The sequence below is a fragment of the Carcharhinus amblyrhynchos genome, unplaced genomic scaffold (assembly GCF_965287045.1).
Source record: "Carcharhinus amblyrhynchos unplaced genomic scaffold, sCarAmb.v2.hapA scaffold_39, whole genome shotgun sequence".
Classification (NCBI taxonomy): domain Eukaryota; kingdom Metazoa; phylum Chordata; class Chondrichthyes; order Carcharhiniformes; family Carcharhinidae; genus Carcharhinus; species Carcharhinus amblyrhynchos.
Window position 1 is genome coordinate 8,387,867 of NW_027649780.1, and position 21,816 is coordinate 8,409,682.

The 21,816-nt window shown below is 44.8% G+C and overlaps 4 protein-coding genes across 4 annotated transcripts in view; 1 reads left to right on the forward strand and 3 right to left on the reverse strand.

The window, feature by feature from the left end:
- Positions 1-21,816, forward strand: part of LOC145335563 (uncharacterized) — a 45,682-nt gene that overhangs the window by 11,928 nt on the left and 11,938 nt on the right. Inside the window, exon 2 of the mRNA XM_080181370.1 lies at positions 8,721-8,733. Within this exon, the coding sequence (XP_080037496.1) occupies positions 8,721-8,733 (13 nt within the window). The remainder of the gene's footprint in view (positions 1-8,720; positions 8,734-21,816) is intronic.
- On the reverse strand, positions 1,581-10,825 carry LOC145335562 (uncharacterized). The gene is made up of 3 exons (XM_080181368.1): positions 10,102-10,825; positions 8,874-10,016; positions 1,581-2,680 (listed from the first exon to the last, which is right to left on the reverse strand). The coding sequence occupies exons 2-3, from the start codon at positions 9,905-9,907 to the stop codon at positions 1,990-1,992; spliced, it is 1,725 nt and encodes a 574-aa protein (XP_080037494.1). The 5' UTR covers positions 9,908-10,016; positions 10,102-10,825; the 3' UTR covers positions 1,581-1,989.
- LOC145363679 (uncharacterized) lies at positions 16,475-17,632 on the reverse strand. Its single transcript, XM_080218897.1, has one exon. The coding sequence runs from the start codon at positions 17,626-17,628 to the stop codon at positions 16,648-16,650; it is 981 nt and encodes a 326-aa protein (XP_080075023.1). The 5' UTR covers positions 17,629-17,632; the 3' UTR covers positions 16,475-16,647.
- On the reverse strand, positions 18,303-20,442 carry LOC145363497 (uncharacterized). The gene is made up of 2 exons (XM_080218693.1): positions 20,048-20,442; positions 18,303-19,010 (listed from the first exon to the last, which is right to left on the reverse strand). Exons 1-2 carry the CDS (start codon positions 20,440-20,442, stop codon positions 18,317-18,319), a joined length of 1,089 nt encoding a protein of 362 aa, XP_080074819.1. The 3' UTR covers positions 18,303-18,316.

Sequence of the window (21,816 nt, forward strand, 5' to 3'; positions counted from 1 at the left end):
GGAGTTTATTTAATGTTAAGGGCACAGATTTTGCTCTATGTTGTGCCCCCTGGTTGGGCAGGATGCAGAGATGGGAACAGTTCAAGAGGTCCACACAAGATTGAATAAAAACAGTAGACTGGTTTATTTTTAGGTGTGCACTCTTCAGGCTTCAATTCCCCAACGACTGGCAGCCTGCAGAGACCCGATGATGTCACAGTGATCACGTGACGTCATCTTAAAGGGGCCATGCCACACACAGCAATACCCCAAATACACAACAAATCTGAGTTTGCAATTTTTATTACATGAGGAGAGGTTGTGAAATCAGGAAATTATGTCCCAGACTTCTTGTGATGGTTTTATAGCAATCGAAATGTTAATTAAGAAATGGGGGAGAACAATGAAATAGAATTACACTTAAAATAATACAACAGCTTCACACAGTACCAATACTTTAAACAGTTCCAAACAATCTCAATTTAACTACCTTCACCAATCTGTCCAGCAACACCTTATAGATTTTAAGATTTATAAAAATTCAGTGACTTTTTATTTTAACCACTCAGTGCCTTTATTCCTGTTGATGTTACTTCTAAGGTTAACCAGCAGTTGGCTTTTCACATCTGGCCTCCTTCACACTGCTTTCTGGGAGTTATCCAACTATTACTGCTGCAGGCTGAGATTTGAAACAACTCCCTTCATAGGTTTCCCCTTAGCTATGTTCTTTCCTTTCACCTCTCTATTCTCACCCAATTTCCTCAGAACTATCTCTCCCAGAATTGGTAAACATCATCTCCTTACTTTAACATCGATAATTTAAAAGAAAAGTAAATTCACTTTAATCATACTTCACTCATGATACTTTGTGGCACAGCATGCATCTATTAACAGCCCATTCAGATCTCAGTCTGTTCTGTACCCACCCCTACTAAACCGTTTTGGGTAAGCACCTGTTTGAGGTCTTACTGGAATCATTAACACATCAAAGTCTCAGTTTAAATTCACACAGCCACTCTGTTTCCTGCTGTAATTACTACTCTCACACTCCATCAGTTTAAGAAAATGAGCAAATGCCAGTCACTGACCATCATCAATAAGAGACACTGTAACCACCGCCGCATGATATTCAATGGTGGAACCATCACTGAATCCCCCACTGTCAACACCCTTGGGGTCACCATTGACCAAAACCTCAACTGGACTCACCACAAACTCAGTGGCTACAAGAGCAGGTCAAAAGCTAGGACTACTGTGGTGAGTAACTCACCTCATGACTCCCCAGAACCTATCCAAAAGGCACAAGTCAGAAGTGTGATGGAATACTCACCACATGCCTGGATGGGTGCAGCTCCAACAACACTCAAGAAGCTTGACACCATCCAGGGCAAAGCAGTTCGCTTGGTTGGCACCAAACCTACAAACATTCATTCCCTTCACCTCCGACGCTCAGTAGCTGCAGTGTGTACTATCTACAAGATGCACTGCAGCAATTCACCAAAGATCCTTAGACAGCACCTTCCAAATCCCTGACCTCTGCCATCTAGAAGGGCAAGGGCAGCAGATAAATGGAAACACCACAACCTGCAATTCCTCAAGCCACTCACCATCCTGATTTGGAAATATATTACTGTTCCTTCACAGTCATTGGGTCAAAATCCTGGAATTCCCTCCCTAACGGCATTGTGGGTCAACCCTCAGAAGATGGACTGCAGTGATTCAAGAAGCCAGCAACACCTACTCAAGGGCAACTAGGCTTGGGCAATAAATGCAGGCCAGCCAGCGACGCCCATGTCCCACGAATTAATAAATTTAGAGACAGTTTTATCGGTGAGCTAGAGGAAGGAAGAAAAGCAATAGAGGCAGCTGATTAGATTGTTTCAGTCTTAGTGACAAAGAAACTCCATGAGCTCCTCACACCTTATAACTGGGTTGGAGTTTATGAACATCTGCAGCTACAGATGCAATGAAGCTGATTTAGTTCAGAATGTGATGAACAGCAAAATCCAATCACTGAGATTTCTTGTGAATTCGCTGGTGCATTAGCAGGTTGGATAACTGAGTGAATCCCTTTCCACACACGGAGCAGGGGAACGGCTTCCTTCCAGTGTGAATTCGCTGATGTACAGCAAGGTCAGATGATCGTCTGAACCCCGTCCCACACTGAGAGCACCTGAACGGTCTCACATCAGTGTGAACACGTTGATGGGACAGTAGTTCCCCAGAACTTTTATAGCACTTCCCACAGTCTGGGCAGCTAAAAGGTCTCTCACCAGTGTGAACTCGTTGGTGTACAGTGAGGTCAGATGATCGTCTGAATCCAGTCCCACAGTGAAAACACCTAAAGGGTCTCTCATCAGTGTGAATGCGTTGATGGGATATCAGTTCCCCAGAACTTTTATAACACTTCTTGCAGTCTGAACATTGGAATGGTCTCTCCCCAGTGTGAACTCGCTGGTGTCTCAGCAGATTGGAGGAGTGAGCAAATCCTTTCCCACACTGGGAGCAAGTGAACGGCCTCTCACCTGCATGAATGTGTTGGTGTGTCTGCAAGTGGTATGAGTGTCTGAATTCCTTCCCACACTGGGAGCAGGTGAACGGTCTCTCCCCAGTGTGAGTGCGTTGATGAATTTCCAACTTGGATGGATAATCAAACCCTTTCCCACAGTCCCCACATTTCCATGGTTTCTCCCCATTGTAACTGCATTTATGTTCTGACAGGCCAGATGATCGATTGAAGCTTTGTTCACACACAGAACATGTGTAAGGTTTCTCCCCAGCGTGAACAGAGTTTTTTCCTTCCATCTTCAAAATCTAATGATATTCCATTTACAATAAAATTTGTCTGTGTTGGATCCTGATGCGATGTTTGGTTTCAATTTCCCAACTCCAAATCCTCTCCTTCTCACATCCTGTGAAATAGATTTAAAACAGCAAAATGGGAGTGAGAGAGAACCCACAAAAACACAAAGGCAGATTGTGAAATTGAGCTGAATGAATCAATCTGAGGTTGATTGGCCATTTGTGGGGCCGGAACTAGGAAAGAGTAACCATCGAAAACTGCTGGATTATCATTAAAAACCTAACTGGTTCACCTTTGTGGGAGGAGCAAAGAGGGAGGGAGAGAGTTTGTGTTTAAGGGGCGCGCGAGAAGGGGGAAAAGCTGTTCCTATCAGCTGATTCAGGTGGCACGGTGGTACAAGTAAAGTTTATTTATTAGTCACAAGTAAGGCTTACATTAACAATGTAGTGAAGTTACAGTGAAATTCCCCTAATCACCACACTCCACCACCTGATCAGGTCAATGCACCTGACCAGCACGTCTCTCAGACTGTGGGAGGAAACTGGAGCACCCGGGTCCCTGGCGTTATGAGGCAGTAGTGCTAACCACTGTGCCACTAACAGTGGTTAGCACTGCTGTCTCACAGCTCAAGGGAATGGGGATCGATTCCCAGTTTGGGTCACTGTCTGTCTGCAAGGGTTTCCTCCGGGTGCTCCAGTTTCCTCCCACAGTCCAAAGATCTCTGGGTTAAGTTGATTGGCCATGATAAATTGCCCCTTGCTGTCCCAGAATGCACAGGTTAGACGAATTATAGGATAAATAGGTGGGGATTGGGTCTGGGTGGAAATGTTGTCAGTGCAGACTTGATGGGCTGAATGTACTCCTTCTGCACTGTAGGGTTTTTATGATTCTATGATTGCAAAATAATTAAGAGGCACAGATTTAAGATTTTGAGCAAAATCTACAGAGCAATATGAGGAAAAAAGTTTATACCATGAGGGGTAATGACTTGGAACTTGTTGCTTACGTTCAAATGATGGCTACATCCAGGTCCTGATGAAACGAGTAACAATGTCAGTTGACGATGCGAGGTTTCATTTGAGATGTCTGCAAATCCTCTTCTAATACCCTGTAAAGGAAATGTACAAATGGCATCACGGTCAGTCGAAAAATGAAATTCAATAAGAAGTTGACAACTACTCATGCTCTCTGCTGCACTTTTCCCTTTGTCATTGTCCTTGAATCGAGGGATTGCTGACAATGTCTCCTCAGGGTTATGAGTTTCTGCCATGGATCTTCATGTGACTGAACTGGGCCCACAGATCTTTGGGCAAATGGGGAAGACATCCCATGATATACTGGGATCTGGAAAGCAAAATTTATTTCCCTTTCCAAAAGAAAAAATGCTGGAAAATCTCTGCAGGTCTAGCAGCATCTGTAAGGGGAGAAAAGAGCTGACGTTGAGGCCAGCTGACCCTTTGTCAAAGCTATTTCCCTTTCTTTCCTTCTCTGCCACCTGCCTCATCCATAAGACATTGGGACTCAGAGGATTGATGCAGTTTGATGGACAAGTTGTCTCCATTGTGAACAATGGGGAACAAGCTCCTCCCACTCAGTGACATTACCCAAAATGATGGCGGCTGCGCATGCGCCTTGTTGCATATTGCCCCCAATAAAGATGGCGGCCGTGAACGCGGCCCGAACATGAGGAACTGTAGTACCGCTCGGTGCAAACTGGGTCCGGGAAGCTCTTTACCGAGGTTCGTGGCCGACAAAACTGCTTCCGCAGCGTTTCCGTCCACACGCGAGATCCTTCGCCCCCTCCGTACCGTCAATCACCTCTAACCGATCTCCGAGCCGAAAAAAACAGCCCTTCTCCTTCGCCATTATCCACACTGCGCATGCTCCTGTCAGAGTGGGCCCCGCCCTTCATTCACTGTGATTGGTTGGAAGACCAGCCTCTTTCGCTCGGACTTCCAATCCCTCCTCTTCCCATTGGTCCGCGCTGCCGTCAATCAGCCGGGCATTCTGACGGCGACTTGCAGCTTGTCCAATAATAAGAGCCTCAGTGTAACAATGACGCACACAGGCTCCAGTACAGTCAGAGTGAAGATGGAGCAGAGAGAAAACAGAAAATACTACAAAATCTCAGCAGGTCTGACAGCAACTGTGGAGAGAGATTCCAGCCAACGTTTCGATCTGGATGACTCTTCGTCATGGATCGGCTTGATTTACTTAGGGTTGATTTACTCTGAGTAGAACAACAGTGTTTATTCCAATAATAAATCAGGCTGCAGTGTGTTAGTGAGCAGAGTGTTGGATCCAATGTAACGGAAGTACAGACGGTATAGAATCTCTACAGTGCAGTAGGAGGTCATTGAGCCTAAACCGACAACGATCTCACCCAGCCCTATCCGTGTAACCCATGTAGTTATCTTGTCAATCCTCGACACAATTTAGCATGGCCAATCAATCTAATCTGCACATTTTTGGAGTGTGGGAGGAAACAAAAGCATCCAGAGGAAACACACACCTACACAGAGAGAATATGCAGACTGCACACAGACAGTTAGCTGAGGCACGAATTGAACCCGGGTTCCTGGCACTGTGAGGCAGCAATGCTAACCACTACCTGTCAGGCTGCCTGTGTTTTAAGGAATCTCATTAAAATCTGGAACTCGGATGGGGTTATGGGTTGGTGTTAGGTGGGAATCAGATTTACAGAATTTCAGAATGAATCCCTGTAATAGCAGCAATCCAACTGCTATATGTTGGTAAGACTGAGGGAAGTATTTAAAGTGGAGACCATCAGTGTGTTCAAGGGTAATGTACTGATGGAATTTATGAACTTATGAACTGAGAAAATATTGAGAGCAAAGAAATCAATTTCGAAAATTGTAGTCACTTCACATTGTTCCAGAAGTGGTGTCTGGTTGTGGAGATGTCAGTTTTTACACAACACACAGTCAGCCTGTGGTTCCATTCTGAATGGAGAATCTCTGAGTTGTGCAATTCACATCATTGGGGGCCAGATTGTCTGCTCAGACAGAGGAAGATTTCTGTGACACCAATGAAAAGCAACACACACACTCACATACAGAGTCTCACACCTTTCAAATTTTCTCCTGTCACTTTATTGTTTTTAGTCTTTCTGAAATAAATACTGAATAAAGTATAAAACCATTCATGAGTACTTGTTGAGATTCCCCTGAAAGACTGTTCATTTCACTCCCTTAGTTGTGATTTCCAAATTCTCGCCACTCTTTGTGTGGAGAAATTTATCCTGGATTTCCTATTGGATTTCTTAGTGACTATTTTAAATTGATTGTCTCCAGTTTCACAGTAACTTCACTGCAGTGTTAATGTAAGCCTACTTGTGACTAATAAATAAACTTTACATTTTGCTCTTCCCCTTAAGAGGAATTAAGATTCTTGTGGTGGGCAGGATGCGAGAATTCTCCCCTGCACTTTCACAACCTTTCCTCAAAAGATAACACCTTTACCTTAGGAATCAACCTGGTGAACTTTCTCTGAACTCACTCCAATGAAAGCATGTCATTCCATAAGTAGGGAGACCAAAACTGTGCCCAGTACTCCAGGTGGTATCTCAGCAATGTCCTGTGTCATTGTAACAAGTTCCCTTTTTCAAACTCCACCCCCTTGCAGTAAAGTCCAATGCTCCATTTGCCTTCTTTACTTGCTGTACCTTCATACCATTTTTTCATGATTCATGTACAATAGAACATAGAACATTACAGTGCAGTACAGGCCCTTCAGCCCTCGATGTTGCGCCGACCAGTGGAACCAATCTAATGACCCTCTAACCTAAACTATTCCAGTGTTATCCATATGCCTATCCACAGACCATTTGAATGCCCTTGAAGTTGGCGAGTCCACAACTGCTGCAGGCAGGGCATTCCACGCCCTTACTACCCTCTGAGTAAAGAACCTACCTCTGACGTCCGTCCTATAATTACCACCCCTTAATTTAAAGCTATGTCCCCTTGTGTTAGCCATCACCATCCGAGGTAAAAGGCTCTCACTGTCCACGCTATCCAATCCTTTGATCATCTTGTGTGCCTCAATCAGGTCACCTCGTAACCTCCAATGAAAATAACCTCAAATCCCTCAGCCTTTCCTCATAAGACCTTCCCACCATACCAGGCAACATCCTGGTAAACCTCCTCTGCACCCTTTCCAATGCCTCCACATCTTTCTTATAATGCGGTGACCAGAACTGTACACAATACTCCAAGTGCAGCCGCACCAGAATTTTGTACAGTTGTAACATGACCTCACGGCTCCGAAATTCAATCCCTCTACCAATAAAAGCTAACACACTGTACGTCTTCTTAACAACCTTATCAACCTGGGTGCCAACTTTCAGGGAGCTATGCACATGTACCCTGAGATCTCTCTGCTCGTCCACACTACTGAGTCCTTCCATTAGCCCTATATTCTGTACTCCTGTTATTCTTACCAAAGTGAATCACCTCACACTTATCCGTATTAAACTCCATCTGCCACCTCTTGGCCCAGCTCTGCAGCTTATCTATGTCCCTCTGCAAACTGTAACATCCATCCTCACTGTCTACAACTCCTCCGACTTTGGTTGGAGACACCCAGATTCTTCTGTACAGCAGTATTCTTCAGTTTCTTATATTTAAATAATTTTCTGCTTTACTACTCTTCCTGCCAAAGTGGAAAAGCTCCCACTTCCCACACTAGATTCCGTCATTTTTCTGTCCATACAGATAACTTATCTATGTCCCTTACAGATTTTTTACATGTACCTCACAACTTGCTTTCCTACCTATCTTTGTATCATTCATTTTGGCGACAATACAGTCAATCCCTTCATCCAAGTCATTAATCAAGGTGGCTGTTTTCCTCTCAGTTGTGGATATTTGTCCCTATTCTGGAAATTGAATCTGTCCTGTTCCAAACTAGGTTCAATATCAGACACTTCAGGGAGTCGGGAATCACTCACCCCGGACCTACACTGACAGGTAAAATCCCAGACAGTTCTTTAGTAAGGAGTTTTCTGGTTCCTTACCATGGATACAAAAACCCAGCTTTTTTATAGTCCACTACTGCAGGCCCCACTCCCTGAGCCTATAACATTCAACAGGGTCAGTGCTGAAGTTTCACTGTGAGAGTGATTCCCAGAGTAACTGTCAGAATCATATCACCACTGATGTTCCAGGTTTGTGCATTTTGTTATCCTGGTGTCTAACACACACACACACACATCAATAAAACAGGGAATTCCTGCATGTTCTCTATTTGGAGATCCAATGTCTGTTGTATAACTCTCCCAGCGTTTAACAGGCTCCTGTGAACTCACCCAATAGTATTTTAATGTTGACTTTAACAAATATATTTTAAACAGGTTTCTTTTAAATGAGTTAAAACTGGCCTTAAAATGGCAAATATAGTATAATAAACACAGTAATTTTCAGCTTGCAAACTTTAATCTGCTGTTTTACTTTCATTTAGGAGCAGATCCCAGTTTTACACCAATCTCTGATTCAACAGCATATTTTCAGCATTCACCGTCATTCTAAAAGTAGAAGTTGCTGCAAAATCTCATTAAATCTGACAGTGTCTATAAAAACAGAAGCAGTTAATATTTCCAGTTGAATATGACTCTTCTTCAGTTCCAAAACATTAACTCTATTTCTCTCTCCAGAGTTGCTGTCAGACCCGCTGAGTTTTTACTGCACATCCTGTTTTTATTCATGAGTTCAGAACTCAGACAAGAACAAAACTTAGAGACAGTTTGGCCCGGTGGTCTAATGGAAGGGAGGGAAGCAGCAAAGGCAATTGATCAGATTGTCTCAATCTTAGTGACAAAGAAGCTCATGAGCTCCTCACACTTATTGTTGGAGGTGAGGATGGAAGAGGCAGGGGACAGGGGAAGTTCTACAAATGGAACTAACATGTTTGAGATATTAAGTGCATTCATCACAGTAAAAGCTTATTTATTTGAGTTCCACCCACAATACAAACCTTACATCTGGGATCGAGTTTATTAACATCAGCAGAAACAGGCAACAATGAAAATAGAACCTCAATGTGATTAACAGCAAAATTCAGTCTTTGCAGTCACTCATGAACTCGCTGGTGTTTCAGCAGGTGAGGTGACTGAGTGAATCCCTTCCCACACATGGAGCAGGTGAATGGCCTCTCCCCAGTGTGAATTCGCTGGTGCTTTACCAGGTTGGATAACTGACTGAAGCTCTTACCACAATCAGAGCAAGTGAATGGTCTCTCCCCAGTGTGAACTCGCTGGTGTCTCTGCAGGGTGGATGAATCAATAAATCCCTTCCCACAACTGGAGCAAGTGAATGGCCTCTCCCCAGTGTGAACTCGCTGGTGTTTCAACAAGATGAATGACTGACTGAATCCCTTCCCACACTCAGAACAGGTGAACGGCCTCTCTCTGGTGTGACCTCGCTGGTGCTTTAGGAGGTTGAATGACTGGGTGAATCCCTTCCCACATTTGGAGCAGATAAATGGCCTCTCCCCATTATGAATTCCCTGGTGTTTCAGCAGGTAGGATGAATCAGTGAATCTCTTTCCACATTCAGAGCAGGTGAATGGCCTCTCTCCAGTGTGAACTCGCTGGTGTTTCAGCAGGATGGAAGAGGTAGGGAATCCCTTCCCACAATCAGGGCATGTGAATGGTCTCTCTCCAGTGTGAACTCTCTGGTGTGTCAGCAGGATTGATGAGGTAATGAATCCCTTTCCACACTCATGACAGATGAATGGCCTCTTCCCAGTGTGAACCCACCGGTGTTTCAGCAGATGGGATGAACAAATGAATCCCATCCCACACTTGGAGCAGGTGAATGGTCTCTCTCCAGTGTGAACTCGCCGGTGTGTCAACAAGATGGATGAGGTAGTGAATCCCTTCCCACACTCAGAGCAAGTGAATGGTCTCTCTCCAGTGTGATTGTGTCGATGAGTTTTCAGTTCAGATGGAAATCTGAATCTCTTCCCACAGTCTCCACACTTCCATTGTTTCTCTTTGTTGTGACTGCACTTATGCCTCAACAGGCCAGATGATCGGCTGAATGTTCGTCCACACACAGAACATGTGTACGGTTTCTCTCCACTGTTAACCATGCTTTCCCCTTCCATGTTCAAAACCCAATGATATTCAGATTACAATAATTTAGGCGATAGCGTCAGATCTTGTTGCAACGTTTGGTTTGAGTTTTCTCCCTTCTACTCCTGCACTTCTAATATCCTGTAAAAAAAAGTCTGAAGTTAAAAATTGAAGCAAATGTTTCTTTTGGTTTGAGTTTACTGTGTGTAAATCCTCCCCTTCTCACCCTCTGGAAAAGGAGACTCCAAAATCCATCACTGTCAGTCCAGGATAGAAATTCACAACATTTTCTCACAGGAACAGTGATAACCGTGCATGTGTCCTGCCTCTGAGAAAGATGACAGCCATTAACCCAAATCTATCAGTGTTTCTCCTTCACTATTTCATGTGATGTGGGTTTTAGTGTCACGACCAGCTTTTATTTCCTGCCCCTGAGGAGGGCAGTTAGAGACCAAATTGCATGTTGAAAGTCTGTGGAAAGACAGCAGATTGTCATGAATAAACAGGGTGGGTTTTTAAAATTGTTCACAGCTGTAATGGTTACTCAAGTGAAATTATATCCAGATTTCCCAGCATTTTGTGAATTCTATTTAAATCTCACCCCCAGCTCTATGATGGGATTTGAACCCACCCCCAGAACATTAGGCTGTATCTCTGATATTACCACCACCTCCCCGATTGTAGATATGCTGCAATTAACCCCCGGGTCGGTGCAAACTCGGGCCCGGGGTCTTTTTTATTCTGGGTTTGAGGCCTCCTCCACTGACTGTTTCTGAAGCCTCTCCACCCACTTCCCTGCAGCTCCAGCTCCCACACTGCGCATGGGCCAGACCGAATCCGCACTGCGCATGCTCCACTCAGAAACCGATACTGCGCCTGCGCAAGCGGCTGCTATTGTGACAATATGGCACATTCTCTCTCGCTGCGAATGCTGGGTAAGAGCACCGCCATAGGAAAACAATAATGTTCAACACAAAGCTGTCATTTCTCATCCAATTACGATCAGAACTTACGGTTAATATATGAAATTATTAAACGAATTGACACACCTACCAATGTGTGTGGTAGGATTGTTATTGGACGAGTATTCCAGAGACCCAGGGTCGTTTCAGAGTCCACCCCACTCTGTCGCAGGTTGCAGCAAGACACAGTTGGATTGGTCGGATGGGCAGAACAGTGTTAGAATTCGAAATATATCACCATTCCTTCACAGTCACTGGGTCAAAATCCTGGAATTCCCTCCCTAACTGCATTGTAGGTAAACCAACGGCACATGAACTGCAGCAATTCAAGAAGGTAGCTCACCACTACCTTCTCAAGGACAGCTAGGGATGGCCAGCTAGCGATGCCCATGTCCCACAAATTAATTAAAAAAAAATTTAACCTTGATGCACTTGATGCAAAGTGATGCACTTTGGGTGAAGTAACAAGACAGGAAATAATTAATGATTGGAAGGACACAAGGTAAAATTAGAGGAGCAGATGGATTTTGGGGTACTTATTCACTTAAGGTAGCAGAGCAGCTGAATAGAATAGATAAGATGGCATATGAGACACTTGCTTTTATCAGTGGCGGCATACAGTATAAGAGTAAGGAGATAATGTTGGAGCTGTACAGAATGTTGGTTAGTCCACAGCTGGAGTACCATGTGCAGTTCTGGTCATCTCACTATAGGAAGGATGTGATTGCCAGCACTTGTCACATAGCTTTATACGAATGCTATAATATTTCAAGTGCTCATCCAAACACTTTTTAAAGGTTGTTAGGTTTTCAGTTTCTGGAGGGGATACAGAGGAGATTCACCAGGATGTTGCGTGGGATGGAATATTTGAGCTATAAGGAGACTGGATAGGTTTGGAGTGTTTACTTTAGAGCAGAGAAGGCTGAGGGGTATATGATTGTGGTGTATAAAATTATGAAGGATATGGACCGGGTGAATAGAGCCTTGGTTGAGGGGTCAATCGTGAGGTGACATAGTTTTAGGGTATCGGACAAAAGATTCAGAGGGGAGTTGAGAAAAAAAATCACAGAGGGTGGTGGGAATCTGGAATAAACTGCCAGGAAAGGTAGTGGAGGCTAAAAAACTTAACAACCTTTAAAAAATACTTGGATGAGTACTTGAAATATAGCATTCAGATAAGGACATGGGACAAGTGCTGGAAAATGGGATTAGCGTAGGAGTTAGTGGTAGCTATTGTTGGTGCAAACTCTATGGGTCGAAGGGTGTTTTCTGCACTATATGACTATGACTGTAAATCTGGCTCAGTTTCTTTCACTCTAACAATCTTTGTCTGTGTCTCTATTTCCCTCTTTTGGTCTTTGTTCTATTTGCTCACTGTCGATGTGCAACTAAGTTTCACTGGATTGATTCCTGAGATGAGGCGGTTGTTCTTGGAGGAATTCAGTGGGATGAGTCTGTCCTCTCTGGAGTTCAGAATAATGAGAAGTGATATAATTGAAAAGGGAGGGGAAAGGAAAACAGCAAACACTTTATGTTGCCCCAGGAAAAGTGGGGTCTGGTGGTACAGATGTCAGGTTTTACACAGCACATGGTCAGCCTGTGGATTCACCCAGGATGAAGAATCTTTGAATGATTTTATTCAAAGCACTCGGTGAGGAACCATCTAAGAAGGAGCAGCACACACAGATAGCCAAGCACAAAGATCCAAACACACTCTCTCTTCCTGTGTCTTACACAGACATGGGCATGCATAGAGAGACACCCACGACCAAACAGCCATCTTAATTCAGAGACACACCCATATAGGTAATTCCAGCCCCACCTTGTGGAGAAAACAGCCCATTCTGACTAATACTGGAGATGAAATAACAGTGTCTTTACAAACCACAGTGTTTGAGAAATTCAAGTAACCATTACCGTCCCCCCACCCTCAGGAACTGTGAGCAGTTCTGATTACCCATTTCCACCCCGTTCCCTAAACTTGAGTCTATGTTGAATAACATCTAGGACAGCAGCAATGACAAATCACTAACACTGAGCTGCCTCTTGTCAGCCTGGGTGAAGAGCCCTGGTGGGAGATAGTGTAAATTATAGACAACATCCCTGGGTAATCAGTGTCTCTTGGTTCTGGAATTACCGAATATGGTGATCCAGCATGTCTTGCAGAGGTTGCTGGGTCAGGGTTGTGTGGTGTTGTGGTCACTGTTCTCCTGAAGGCTGGGTAGTTTGTTGCGAACCTGGTGTTGTGAGACTTCTTACTATGTTTACCCCAGTCCAACGCCGGCATCTCCACATCATAGAGATTCTAGATCCAGGGGGCAGTCTAAAAATTGGGGCGAAGCCTTTCAGAAGGGATATTAGGAAGCACCTCTACTCAGAAAGGATGGTAGAGGTTTGGAGCTCTCTTCTACAAAAGGCAGTTGATGCTAAATTAGTTGCCACCTTTAAATCTTGAGATAGATACATTTTTTGTTAAGCAAAGGTATTAAGGGATATGGGAGAAAGGCAGGTATATGGAGTTAGGCCACTGAAGAGCCATGATCTCATTTAATGGGGCAGAACAGGCTCGAGGGGCTGAATGGCCTACTCCTGTTCCTATGTTCGTACGTGGGGAGTTTTGACCCACACCGAGGTAGAAATGGAAGAATTTTTAAAAAACTTCAATCCCTCTGTTAAAATTAAAGCCACATCAAATAAAACTGAAGTTGATTTCTCAGACACTGCAGTGATTAAACTAACACAAGGAAACAACAGGCAGCAGTTAGCAAAGGCTTCTTCAAACCAACACAGACAGAGAGCGAGAGAGAGACAGAACCGCTCCCCCCGCCGCCAACACCAACACTCACACACATACCAACACACAATTGTTTGTAATATATATAAATGATTCTGTTTGTAACATATATAAATGGTTTGGAGCAAAGTGTAATTGGTTTTATTAGTAAGTCTGCGAACAAAAAGGTTGGTGAATTTGCGGATCGCAATGAGGACTATCAGAGGATACAGCAGGAAATAGATCGATCGGAGACTTGGGCAGAGAAATGGCAAATGGAATTTAATCCGGACAAATGTGAGGTAATGCATTTTGAAAGATCTAATGTGGATAGGAAACATACAGTAACCAGCAGAACCCTTAAGAGTATTGATTGTCAGAGGGATCTGGGTGTACAGGTACACAGGTCACTTAAAGTGGCAATGCCGGTAAGGTAGTCAACAAGGCACATGATATGCTTGCCTTCATTGGCCGGGGTGTTGAGTTTAAAAATTGGCAAGTCATGTTGCAGCTTTATAGAATCTTAGTTCACACACAAATACACAGCCGCTCTTGGATATAGTGTTCAATTCTGGTCACCACACTACCAGAGGGATGTTGCCTGACTTGGAGGGCATTAGCTATGAGAAGAGGTTGGAGAAACTTGGTTCGTTCTCACTTGGAACAATGGAAGTTGAGGGGGCGACCTGATAGAAGTCTACAAGATTATGAGGGGCTTGGACAGAGTGGATAGTCAGGAGTTTTTTCCCAGAGTGTCAATTACCTGGGGGCATTGGTTTAAGCTACGAGGGGCAAGGTTTAAAAGATGTACAAGGCAATTTTTTTAGACAGAGGGTGGTGAGTGCCTGGAACTCGCTGCCGGGGGAGGTAGTGGAAGCAGCTGTGATAGTGACTTTTAAGGGGCATCTTGACAAATACACGAATAAGGTGGGAATAGAGGGATATGGTCCCCGGAAGGATATGGGGCTTTAGTTCAGTCGGACAGCATGGTCGGTGCAGGCTTGGAGGGCCGAAGAGCCTGTTCCTGTGCTGTAATTTTCTTTGCTTTGTTCACACACAAATACACTGACACATAATCTGATATTCACAAAGACACACACACACACACACACACAAACAGTGAACCTATTTATTTAACAGTTGAAGTCAAAATTTGATTGCCACATCTGGGGCTGAGAAAAACAGCTCTGAACAATGAAATTGTAGGACATGTAAACAGATGAAACAAGAATCAGGCACTGAAACAGACAAGATAAAACTGTATAATAGAATCACTACAGTGCAGAAGGAGGCCATTCAGCCCATCAATCCTGCACTGACAACAATCCCACCCAGGCCCTATTCCCATAACCTCACATGCCAATCCTCCCTGATTAAAAGGGGCAATTTATCATGGCCAATCAACCTAACCCATGCATCTTTGGACTGTGGGAGGAAACTGGAGCACCCGAAGGAAATGCACGCAGACACAGGGAGAACGTGCAAACTCCACACAGTTATCCAAGGCTGAAATTGAACCCGGGTCCCTGGCACTGAGAGGCAGCAGTGCTAACCACTGTGCCACCATGGCTGTACTGGAACCTTTTTCCCATTTTTAATCCTGGTTCCACCATCCCTGGAACTCCACACATAAACACAGCAAGATCCCAATTTCTGTCTGCATTCTCAGCACCAAAACCAAGATCCCAACCTCCACCCTGAATCCTAACCCTAACTAACACCTCACCTCTAACTAATACCTCATCCTAATGCTGGACCTGCTCCCAAACAGTACATTAAATTTGTTAGTTAAAAAGGAAATCTTGACAAACACCATGTGTACACCTTTGGTGAATTACAATTTCTCCATCTTCCCTCTCCTTACCTTTCAGCTCCTGTGCAGCATATATTTTAATCTGTTAACAGTAAATACCAGTTATTGTCACTGCCTTACATCAGAAAACTCAGGAATGTCACATAAACACTTGGAAACTTCAGATCAAAGACATTTTCAGACTGGAAGTGTCACTTACAGTCAGGAACAGTTTTACACCAATTTCTGATTTGACTGCATGTTTTGATAGAAATCCCCATCGAATCTTCATAAAATGTCAAGAAATTTATTGAATATTAACAGAAAAAGCTTGCTGTCTTTTGAAGAACAGTAAGAAATCTCACAACACCAGGTCAAAGTCCAACAGGTTTATTTGGAATCACGAGCTTTTGGAGTGATGCTCCTTCATCAGGTGCAAGACTTCTTACTGTGTCCACCCCAGTCCAACTCCAGCATCTCCACATCTTATGAAGAAAGCTTCCACACAGTTTACCGGGTGACAAACACAGGATAGGTCTGTTCTCTCTACCCAGGACATGTCTCTGTCACAAATCCTGAAAGAAGACATTTCTAAACCGGATAAGGTTTGATCTGATGACCCGGATGTTAACTAACTCTCTGAGTGAAAGTTAAACAGGCTCAAGGGGGAAAATCACTCTGGACAGGAAAGAGTTTTTCAAAGTGATCTGTGCTGGATTCAGACTGACACCAAATTGACTGGATCTAGAGGAATGAGATCTGGAGACCGTCACCTCCAGCTGCAGAGATCAACTTCAACCGTCTGAGTGTCTGATCCGAGACCAGTAAACCATTCTGAGGAGACTGTCACCTCCAAACACAGAGTTCAGCTTCCCCCCGATTTGGGATCAGTAAACCATTCCGAGGAGACTGTCACTTCCAGATATGGAGCTCAGCATCCCCCGATCCAGAAAACCATTCTCACTTGTTATGGGTCATCTGTCTTTTCTGCCTACTTAACTGATGTACCATATCTAAACTGTTGCTTCTGAATAAAATCATTTAAAATCACCAATGATACTGACTGACTTTTTAGGGAATCTCTGACTCCCAGAATAAAACCTTACAGTTTCTAACATTCACCGTTGTTCTTCCTGACTCTAAACACAGTTGTAAAGAAGCTTCTGTTCTGCATCCAGGGATACTGAACCATGGAAGAGAGTGGCTGGGGCACATTTCTTACACACCTCAGATTAACCCACACGTTCAGTCCTCAATGGGATTAACAACAGCAAAAACAGCTGAATCCAACTCCTGCAGACACTCGTGAAGTTGTTGGTGTCTCAGCATTTGCTGTAAGTCAGTGAATCCATTCCCACATTCGGAGCAGGTGACTGGTCTCTCCCTGGTGTGAACTTGCTGGGGTATCATTAGATTATTGCTGTTTTTAATATTCTGCTCGTAATCAAAACATTCATAATGTTTTATATTATAGTGAATTTGCTGATGTTTCAGCAGATTGTATGACTGAGTGAATCCCTTCCCACACACAGAGCAAGTGAATGGTCTCTCCCCAGTGTGAACTCGTTGGTGCATCATGAGACCATTGCTGCTTTTAAAGCTCTGCTCACAGTCAAAACATTTAAAAGGTTTTATATCGGAATGAATTTGCTGGTGTTTCAGCAGGTGGTAAGACTGAATGAAGTTCTTCCCACACACAGAGCAGGTGTATGGTCTCTCTCCAGTGTGAATTCGCTGGTGTACAGTGAGTTCAGATGATCGCCTGAAGCCAGTCCCACAGTGAGAGCATCTGAATGGTCTCTCGTCAGTGTGAACACGTTGATGACACGTCACTTCACCAGAGGTTTTAAAGCACTTCCCGCAGTCTGGACATTTAAAGGGTCTCTTGTCAGTGTGAACTCGCTGGTGTTTCTGCAGGTTGGATGTAGCAGTGAATCCCTTCCCACACAAGGGGCAAGTGAATGGCTTCTCCTCACTGTGAATGTGTTGGTGCCTCAGCAGATACTTTTTGCTTTTAAATGTTTTCTCACAGTCAGAACATTTGAAAGGTGTCTGATCAGTGTGAACATACTGGTGTGTCAGCAGGCTGGATGACTGAGTGAATCCCTTCCCACAGGTGGAGCAGGTGAACGGCCTCTCCCCAGTGTGAGCGCGTCGATGCATTTCCAGTTCAGAAGGGTAACTGTATCCTTTCTCACAATCCCCACATTTCCATGGTTTCTCCATGGTGCCGGTGTCCTTGTGTCTCTCCAGGTTGGACAATCAGTTGAAGACTTGTCCACACACAGAACCTGTGTACGGTTTCTCCCCACTGTGAATGGTATGTTTTTTCTTCAGGCTTTGTAACTGGTTAAAGCTCTTTCACAGTCACTTCACTGGAACACTGTCGCTTAGGGGTGTGTGTGTGTGTGTGTGTGTGTGTGTATGTCTCGATGCTTTTCCAGTCACACTGATGTTTAAAATCTTTTCCCACAGACAGAACAGACAAATATTTTTCTTTTCACATTCAAAGGCTGATGATATTCAGGTTTGAAAGAGTGGAGGTGGTGAGCTACTTTCTTGAACTGCTGCAGTCCCTGGGGTGTAGGTGCACCAACAGTGCTATTTGGGATGAAATTCTAGGATTTTGAGCCAGCGACCGTGAAGGCTGCTCAAAAATATTTTCAAGTCGGGATGGTGAAGATTGGAGGTGAACTTCCAGGAAATGCTGTTCTTGAATCAAGGGAAAATATCACAGATGGTGCTTTCAAAAAGGGACTTTACAGCTCCAAAAATCTGCAACATAGCCAAGATATTTAAGAGGCAGCCAGTTATAGAGTTTGTTAATATCAGCAGGAGCAAGCCAAATATTATCAGGTTATCAGTATTAAAATGTGATTAACAACAGCAAGAATAACAGAATCCAACCACACAGTTACTTATGAATTCGCTGGTGTGTCAGCAGGTTGGATGGCTGAGTGAATCCTTTCCCACACACAGAGCAGGTGAATGGCCTCTCGCCAGTGTGAGTGTGTTGGTGTATCACTAGGTTAAAGGACTTTGTGAATCCCTTCCCACACACAGAGCAGGTGAATGGCCTCTCCCCTGTGTGAGTTCGCTGGTGTATCAGCAGGTTGGATGGGTGAGTGTATTCCTTCCCACACACAGAGCAGGTGAACGGTTTCTTCCCCGAATGAACTCTCTGGTGGGCAATGAGATTGGGTGAAGACCTGAACCTCTTTCCACAACTGGTGCAGCTGAATGGCCTCTCCTCGCTGTGGGTTTGCTGGTGTTCCAGCAGATGGGAGGATCGAGTGAATCCCTTCCCACACTCGGAGCAGCTGAATGGTCTCTCCCCGGTGTGAACTCGCTGGTGTGCAGTGAGGTTGGATGAAGACCTGAACCTCTTTCCACAGGAAGTACAGCTGAATGGCCTCTCCTCAGTGTGAGTTTGTTGGTGTGACTGAAAACAGGACAACTGAGTAAATCCCTTCCCACACACAAAGCAGGTGAATGGTTTCTCCCCAGTGTGAATGCGTCGATGATTTCCTAACAGGGATGGATACTTGAATCCTTTACCACATTCCTCACATTTCCATGGTTCCCCCACATTGTCAGTGTCCTTGTGTCTCTCCAGGTTGGACGATCAGTTGAAGCTTCGTCCACATACAGAACATGTACAGTATCTCCTCGTTGTGAATGGTGTGATGTTTTTCCAGGCTGTGTAACTTTTCATTGTCAGTTCAGTGGAACACTCATTTGGATGTGTGTGCGTCTTGGTGCTTTTCCCACAGACAGAACAGAGAAACATTTCTCCTTCCACATTCAAAGGCCGATGATATTCACACCCTAATGAATTGAATGACTCGTTGCAGTCTGTAAATCCTCCATTTCCAATATTCTGTAAAACAGTTTAGAAACGTCATCACTGTCAGTCCAGGATAGAAATTGTAAACAGACAATTCCTGTTTCTCTGGAACATTTTTTCCTCTCTTGTTCCCCCATATCTTTAAGTTCCTGTCCCACACACTCTCCACCTTCCCCCCCCCCAACCCCACCACCCCCTGGGGCTGAAATCCAAACCCTATATCTTCATTTCTTTCCTCCACTCCCAATTTCCTCCCTCTCTCTCCTCTGTCTGGGTTCAGTTCGACAACACCAGGTTTAACTCACTTGTGAGTTTACTATCAAATAAATCGGTTGGACTGAAACCTGGTGTTGTCAGACTTTTTACTGTGTTTACCCCAGTCCAACGCCGGCATACCCACATCACGGGTTCAGTTCTCCAGCTCCTGTCTGCAGACTGACAATAAAACCCAATGGTTCTTATTGGGGGTGTTGGGGCCTCCAGCGGGTATTTGTGAATCCTCCCCGCCCACCTCCCAGGGTTTCCTTCCTTCCCAGAGATCAGAGTCCTCATTGATTTGAGGCCAAAGTGTAACCTCTTATTTACTGACCCCTCCCCCATCCTCTGATGTGAACCATCCTCCAGTGACTGAGCCAGGATGGGGCCGTTAACCTGGGTCTGTTCCCGGGAGGGAGGGAGAAGCCCCGCAGCTGCAAACCAGGGAGCTGACAATGATTCTGAAGAGTTTGCGGATCCACAAAGTGTTTCCAGACCCTCCCAGCCACCGCCTAACGCTGACTCCGCTTCTCCGGGACAAACAAGCGCCAAGGACAGCAATGACACTGCGCATGCTCCACATCACAATGCCCGGGGACTGATTGACGGCAGCTCCGGACCAATAGGAAGAGTGGGCGGGGCTGGAGGACCGAGCTGGAGCGGTTGGTCCTCCAACCAATCGGAGTGAACGAGGTGGGGGGAACCTGAAGCATGCGCAGTGTGGGTAATAACGGAAGACGGACGGTTTTAACTTGGAAGCGAGATCGATGCGAGGTAGAGGTCGGCGTGCGGGGAAAGATAAACGTTGCGGGTAGGTGGAGAGGCTTTGTAAACATGTTGTTCAAACCCAAACCCCGGAAAAGAACTTTCCGGTTCTCCCCGTTTGTACCAAATGGAGCCGCAGCTTGTAGTGTTGGGCCCGGGCTGACTGCCGCCATTGAGGCTGAATGTGGGAGGCCGGCAGGGATTGTGAATGGAGAGTAAAGCCCTGACGTCAGAATGGAATGGGTGTGACGTCACAACAGAACGGGAGAATGTATGACGTCACAATTGAACGGGTGAATGAATGTGACATCACAATGGAATGGATGAGAGTTCCAGATGAGCTGAGACTGGGGTGGAGTCGGGTGATGGCACTGACATGTGGCCTGGTGGCACAGTGGTTAGCACAGCTGCCTAACAGTGCCTGGGACCCGGGTTCAATTCCAGCTTTGGGTCGCTGCCTGTGCAGAGTTTCTACATTCTCCCTGTGTCTGTGTGGGTTTCCTTCCACAGTCCAGACAGTGGAACTCCCTCTCTCTCCTCTGTCTGGGAGCACCAATAGTTTCAAAATAGTTTTGGAAAAAGATAGGACAGGTCCACAGCTCAAGGCCCTAAACTGGAGCAGGGCCTCTTTTGTGGGCATTAGGCAGGATCTAGCAGATGTCGATCAGGTGAGTTTGTTTGAAGGGAAAGGAATGACTGGCAAATGGGAGGTTTTAAAAGTGTGATATCAAGAGTCCAGGGGCAGTATATTCCTGTTAAGATGAAGGGAAAGAATGGGAAATTTAGGGATCTCTGGCACTCAAGGGACATTGAGGCTCTGGTCAGTTAAAAGAAGGAAGCATACATTGGGTTGAGGCAATTGGGGACAAGTGAATCACTTTGACTATAAAAAGTGTCAGAAAATCCTGAAGAGGGAAATCAGGAGGACAAAAAGAGGGTATGATATGGGTCTGGCAGGTAAGATTAAAGAAAATTCTAAGAGGTTCTATAGCTATATTAAGAGTAAAAGGGTGGCTAGAGAGAGAATGGATCCCCTTAAAAATCAGTATTGCCATCTGTGTGTGGAGCCACAGGAGATGGGTGAGATTTTTAATGAATACTTCTCTTCTGTGTTTACTGCGGAAAGCACCATGGGTGCTAAAGAAATAAGGGAAACAAATGGCGATGTCTTGGACATGCGCATGTTACTTGGGAGGAGGTATCTGCAGCCTTATAGAAGCAAATTACTGCGGATGCTGAAATCTGAAACCAAGAAACAAAATGCTGCAAAATCTCAACAGGTCTGGCAGCATCTGCAAGAAGAGAAAAGAGCTGATATTTCTTGTCTAGATGACCCTTTGTCAAAGCTCTGAAACACCAGTTCTTTGGTCCATACAGATGCTGCCAGACCTGCTGAGAGTGAGGAGAGAGTGTGAGGGATAGAGATTTACAGCTTTTGGGGAATGAGAGAGGAAAGAATGTTCCATAGAAATTATCAGTTCTGAATTTCTATCCTGTACTGACACTGATAACTTTTGGAAACTCATTTTACAGGATACTGAAAGAGG

What these genes read in the sequence shown, in the direction of transcription:
- LOC145363497 (XM_080218693.1), bottom strand. Translation starts at nt 20,442, where the DNA reads ATGGCGGCAGTCAGCCCGGGCCCAACACTACAAGCTGCGGCTCCATTT. An exon ending in CATTGCTGTCCTTGGCGCTT is followed by an intron (nt 19,011 to 20,047) that starts GTTTGTCCCGGA and finishes CAACCTGGAGAG; the next exon opens with ACACAAGGACACTGACAATG.
- LOC145363679 (XM_080218897.1), bottom strand. Translation starts at nt 17,628, where the DNA reads ATGGAGAAACCATGGAAATGTGGGGATTGTGAGAAAGGATACAGTTAC.
- LOC145335562 (XM_080181368.1), bottom strand. Translation starts at nt 9,907, where the DNA reads ATGGAAGGGGAAAGCATGGTTAACAGTGGAGAGAAACCGTACACATGT. An exon ending in AAACACCAGCGAGTTCATGA is followed by an intron (nt 2,681 to 8,873) that starts GTGACTGCAAAG and finishes ACATAAATGCAG; the next exon opens with TTACAATGGGGAGAAACCAT.